Genomic DNA, 5,841 nt, shown 5'->3' on the forward strand with positions numbered 1-5,841 from the left:
ACACAGACATACTTGCACTGAATGGTAATGCCTTTTACTTACCTCAGACTAGACTCCCTTAGCACATCATTTTTTGGCACAAGCACTGGGGCTGGCAAAGCCCATGGGAAGCTGGACTGCCTGGCAGGTGACACCCACCCAGCCAGGTATAAAGAGCCACCGGCGAGGACGCCCCACTGCACTTGCCTTCCCTGTCTCTCACTGTGCACAGCTTTGCCTCTGGGGCTGGATATCTGATCCCTTCCACCATGAGCTGCACCATCAAGAGAACATCCAGCACCTCGTACCGGAGTGGAGGAGGAGGAGGAGGAGGTGGCTGTGGAGGCAGCAGCGGCCGGAGCTCCTCGGTGTCCTGCCGGCGCTACGCCTCCTCCGTGGTCGGCGGGGGCAGCTACGGGGGGGCAGCGTGCGGGGGCTACGGGGGCGGCCTGAGCGGGGCCAGCCTGGCCGGGGGCTACGGGGGGGCCTTTTCGGGGGGCTTCTGTGCAGGGGGGGACCTGCTCCTGGGCGGCAATGAGAAGGTCACCATGCAGAACCTCAACGACCGCCTGGCTAGTTACCTGGACAAGGTGCGAAGGCTGGAGGAGGAGAACGCTCAGTTCGAGCACCACATCCGTGAGTGGTACAGGAAACAAGCTCCCAGTGTTTCCAAGGACTACAGCTCCTACTACCAGACCATTGAACAACTCCAGAATCAGGTAGGATGGCCCCAGCTAGTGTGGCTCCATCGCTCACATGCTCTTCTCTCCTGTGAGGTCTTCCTCCTCCCTCCTTCCTCTTTCCTGAAATCCCACGCTGTGCAGGTGGGTCAAACCAGCCGTGGGTGGCTTCCAGTGCTTCCCTCTGCTCCCACCCGGTTCAGCTGGATGGAGTGCAAAGCCACAGCACCTGGATGGCAGGATCTGAGCTCCCTTTGTCCCTGCACACTCCTACAGACACCAGGTGGAGGACTGAGGTCTTGCCTTATGATTGGTTTACGTGGTACCAAGAAAATAGAATAATGGACCATGAAGAAGCATGATACAGGGAAAGGGCTGAACACACTCCCTGGGACACACAGGGAACTGTCTCTAACTGGACAGAAGGAAGTAAAGAGCAGAGATTTGGGAGGATGTGTGATAGCACAAGTTTCCTTGAAAAGTAAATTTGGAGCATTACCCTCGCATGTGGTCCCTGCATTAATGCAGGAGGCAATTCCAAGACCCACAACAAAACCCTGTAAAAGCTTTGGGTCTTCTTTCTACCTTCCCATTTTGCAGATCATTTCTGCCACTGTGGACAACAACAGGCTGCTGCTGGACATTGACAACAGCAAGATGACTGCTGAGGACTTCCGAATGAAGTGAGTACCTCCCTGTGAACCTCGTGTGTCTGTCCAATCCTGCTCAGCATCTCAGGAGACAAGGCAGCAATGCCCAGGGTGGTGTTACTGACTCCTCCGGTGTTACTGGGATACTGGCCTGGGAAGGATGTGTGCTAGTGACCATCAGCATCTCATCTACCCATTTCTCTGACTCTCTTGTGTGACACAGGTATGAGAATGAGCTGGTCATCCGTCAGACTGTGGAGGCTGACATCAATGGCTTGAGAAATCTCATGGATGACCTGACTCTGGTTAGATCTTCCCTGGAATCTGAGCTGGAGTCCTTGAAGGATGAGCTGATTGCCCTGAAGAGAAACCATGAGGAGGTACGATCCAATGACAAACAGCACAGCCAAGGCACCACCCTTGGATTCTTCAGCTTCCCACCCTCACACATGGAGTCAATTCCACTTTAGGCCAAGGGATTGTTGCTCCTTTTTTACCTTCATACTGCTTTGCCCACAGTCCCCAGCACAGGAAATGACCTGTGTGTGCTCTTGTGTCTCTGTCTGGACTCCCTGCAGGAAATGAGGCAGCTCCAATCTCAGACTGGTGGGGATGTGAGTGTGGAGGTCAATGCTGCTCCTGGAGAGGACTTGACAAAGATCCTGAATGACCTGAGAAGTGAATACGAGCAGATCATCGACAAGAACCGCAGGGAGGTGGAGCAGTGGTATGAAGTCAAGGTAGGTAGCAGTGCCCAGAGTGGAGTCCCCTCCGGTGGCACAGCCCAGGCACGAGGGCACCGGGACAGGATGAAAGGGAGAGGCTCCCTGCAGAGCTGAGCTCTCCCTCAGCAAACCTGCTCCCCCAGGGGATGCTGTGGCTCAGAAGGTGTCCCTGGCTTTGCCTCCGCAGATCGAAGAAGTCAATCGCCAGGTCACCTCCAGCAGCCAGGACATGCAGAGCAGCAGCCACCAGCTCACGGAGCTGCGGCGCGAGATGCAGAACCTGGAGATCGAGCTGCAGGCACAGCTCAGCACGGTACGTGGGCAGGGGCTGGGCCTGCCCTGCTGGGGCTGAGCACGGAGCACCACAGCTCCCCTCCTCAACTACTCCTGTCCTTGCCCTTCCAGAAAAACTCTCTGGAGAACTCCTTGGCAGAAACCGAGACTCGCTACGGCTGCCTGCTGCAGCAGATCCAGGCGCAGATCCACTCCGTGGAGGAGGAGCTGGCCAGCATCCGCTGTGAGATGGAGGGTCAGAGCCAGGAGTACAAGATGCTCCTGGGCATCAAGACCCGCCTGGAGCAGGAGATCCAGCAGTACCGGGCACTGCTGCAGGAGGGGCAGCAGGACCTTGTGTATGTATTCCATATTGTAGCAAGGGAATAGCATGAAATCCTTGTGTACTTATTTGCCAACGGAGACTTCTCGTCCCTGGAGCATCAACATCTTTTTTGACTGAATATCTGGTATTATTGGGGTTTTGTGAATTAATTACTCTCCTTTTGCAGTGCCTCCCAAGGTGCTTTCCAAGGAAGTGGAAAATCCTGCCAGTCATATTCTGCTTCCTACTCCCATTCCCAGTGTGGGGAAATGGCAGGTAAGACAACACTTCGTAAGGATGTGGTTATTAGTGGGTTACATCTGCCCCAATGGCTGCAATGTAGTTTGTAAGAAAATAGATTTGTAGTTTGGGCTGGGCGAAATTCCCAGATCCATTAGCCTGGGAGTGAGAGAACCTCATTACTTTGTTACGGAGGAATCAGGCATTAAAATACAGCAAGTTTTGCCCTTCCCTCTACCTAATTATAAAATATAGACCATAAACTTTACGAGATGGGTTATGCTTTTTTGCTCATCAGAATAATAAAAAAAACACAGTTCTGAGAAAGTGCTCAGGGCGCTGCTGGGCACGGAGCCTCTGCCCCTGTCCTGCTGACACAGTGTCAGGTGTGAGGATTCCCTCGGCAGGAATGCTCAGATTTCCCCTCAAGGCGATGATTTGTTCGGTGTTCACACAGGGCAGTCAAGAGTGTGTTAGAGCAGCAGCAGCGACCCCGACAGCGTCCAGCGAGAGACGGACCCCGGCACTTGTGCAGCACGGCCGGGGCAGCGGGAAGGGCTCGGGACCGGAGCCTGCTCACCTGCCCCAGCCCCCCGTCCTCCGCCCTGCAGTGCTTGGCTTACTCACCTTGCCTGTGGCAACTGCTTCTTTGTTTAAGGGCTCACACTCTGCTCGAAACCCTTCTCTAATAAACCTTTACTTCTGCAACGCAAAGCACAACCACGTGTCTGAGAAAGTGAATTCAACCAACCCGGGGTGGGTCCTCCCCCAGCTCACCCCTCAAACACGGGCTGTGCAGTGGTTCTGGGTGACTCGGTCCCGGGACAATCCATTTTGCACTAAGGAAACTGTCACGGTGCTGAGATAAAATCTCCAAGCAAAGGGAAATGTCAGGAATTGTGAGCATGGCTGTGTGAGGTGTGACAGATTCCAGGCTCTGCCTGAGGGAACTGCCAGGTGACACTGTCAGAACTCTCTGCTCAAAAGCAGGAGGTATAAGGTTGAATGAATGATGTGAGTGAAAGGAGGAAGAAAATACCAATGCTGGGGAACTCAGAAGATTCTTTAATTAACTGTTAATGTACTGAACTGTGTTCAGTGGTACTATTGTGACAGATATCTGAGTCCATCAGTCTCATCCCAGCTGGAGTCCTATGGGAAGGTGTGACTCAGTATGTAGGGGCTTCCTCACAAGTATTTCTACACCTCTGACTGTGCAGACAATCACATATTGCTGCCTTCTGTTGGGAAATACAGACAACAATGCAATGGGCCTGTTTCCTTTACTGTCATGCACCAAAAACATTCCTATATTTTATGATAGAAATTTCAATTTAAATACTGATTTAATACCAAGAACACAATTTCTGTCACTACACGCAGCTGGTTGATATTCTGCCTTCAGCAGAATTTTATTTGCTGAAGGTATGTTCTATATTTTACTGCTTAAGAAGATAAAATACGCAATAGAAGTAGAGATGAGACAGCAATACTAAATTAAGGTAGCTCTTTTACACGCATTTTGCTTTCTGAAGATCACTGTGAAGGCCCTTTTCAATCTGTGACTGATGCCCAGAGTCAGCCGGGTGTCACTCCCTTACAAGCACCTGTTGGTCCCCTCTGTGACTAAACCTGCTCTTGAGTATTTCCTATTTTATCTCAGATGGAGGGTACTGGTCTGTTAGGGCAATGAAATTTAAGATTCTCTCATCACAACCAACTTACAAGAGTATGATTTGGTTTAGGTCTTCTTTCAGTAACCACATGCCAAACAGCACCGGGACTGCAGCCTGCAGTGAGTGTCCACAGAGACACTTCCACTCATTGAGCAGCCAGTTGAAAAACTGACTTTTATCAGTCCAACAACAGAAATTTTTGTGAATAAAAGCCCGACTACAATGAATAAAAAGCTCATTTCAGGTTTTAACAGTGTATGTAAAGCAAATGCAAATATGACTTTGGTCTCCAAAGGCTGCCAGAACTCAATCAAGTCTCAGCTGTACTTACTGTACCAAAGCTGGTGAGGGACACATCTCTTTTGAGGCAGGATTATGTCCTTCAACTACAGTTAATGTGTATAAGTAAGCACTGAATGTTAATGCATACAGGTAAGCTCTCATGTGACAGGAGTCACATAAGAGAAAAATGAGCCCAGAATGTGGGGCTGTGGAAACCATTCAGCTCTGGATGAACTGAAGAAACACTCAGGTGAGCGATGCTGCAGGGAGAGGGGTGATGGATGAGGAAAGCACAGATGGAGTTCCTGATGAAACTCCTGGGAGTAGCACTCTTCTTACCAAGACCACAGTTGACTCATTTGCTGTAAAACAATTAATTACCAGTAATTGTTTCTGAGGTTGTCCTCTCCCTCTTGTGTGACTGAAGACATACATCCAGTAATGCATCACAGCTTCTGGGGAAACCACAGACTGCTTTTAGTTCTTTTGCCAATTCAGAGTATCTGCTTGTGGCTCCACATCCAATTTCACCAGTGAGTAAAGAGCACCGGGAAAGGATCCACAGCACTCCTACTTCAAACAAACTTCTGACTTACAGAGGTCCACGGGGTGCACTGTGAGCCAAAGGCCTGCCGGGGGAAGATGTGATTTCAAAGCTCTCACAGCCCCTCTGGAGGGCTGAGGAGCCTCAACACCTTCTACAGCAGAATGTCTGAGCTGCCTTTGTCCTTGCAGGGACTGTGGGAGGATCTGAACAGCCCCAGCTCTTCTGGCTGGTGACGTAAATCAGTGTGTCCAAACTGACTCACAACAGCCAACTCCAGCCAAGAGCCGTGTCCACAGGATGGTGACAAGAAATGCACAGGGAGACAGGGAAATGCCCCCGAGTTACAGAGCAGAAGGTCTGAAGTTTGAGTGTTTAGGATGCAGCTACAGCAATAAGGATGGTTAGATCAGCTGTTCAAAACAAGAAGAGAGGGACAGAGAGACAGAGAAAAGGCTCCTGGTGAT

General features: G+C 50.9%; 1 protein-coding gene across 1 annotated transcript; it reads left to right on the top strand.

The window, feature by feature from the left end:
- The first annotated feature begins 204 nt into the window (after positions 1–204).
- On the top strand, positions 205–3,349 carry LOC116798506 (keratin, type I cytoskeletal 16-like). Its single transcript, XM_032710995.1, has 8 exons — positions 205–698; positions 1,260–1,342; positions 1,533–1,689; positions 1,888–2,049; positions 2,222–2,347; positions 2,440–2,666; positions 2,820–2,908; positions 3,330–3,349. The coding sequence occupies exons 1-8, from the start codon at positions 249–251 to the stop codon at positions 3,347–3,349; spliced, it is 1,314 nt and encodes a 437-aa protein (XP_032566886.1). The 5' UTR covers positions 205–248.
- Positions 3,350–5,841: the final 2,492 nt, after the last annotated feature.

This window comes from Chiroxiphia lanceolata, chromosome 26 (assembly GCF_009829145.1).
Source record: "Chiroxiphia lanceolata isolate bChiLan1 chromosome 26, bChiLan1.pri, whole genome shotgun sequence".
NCBI classification, from domain to species: Eukaryota; Metazoa; Chordata; class Aves; order Passeriformes; family Pipridae; genus Chiroxiphia; species Chiroxiphia lanceolata.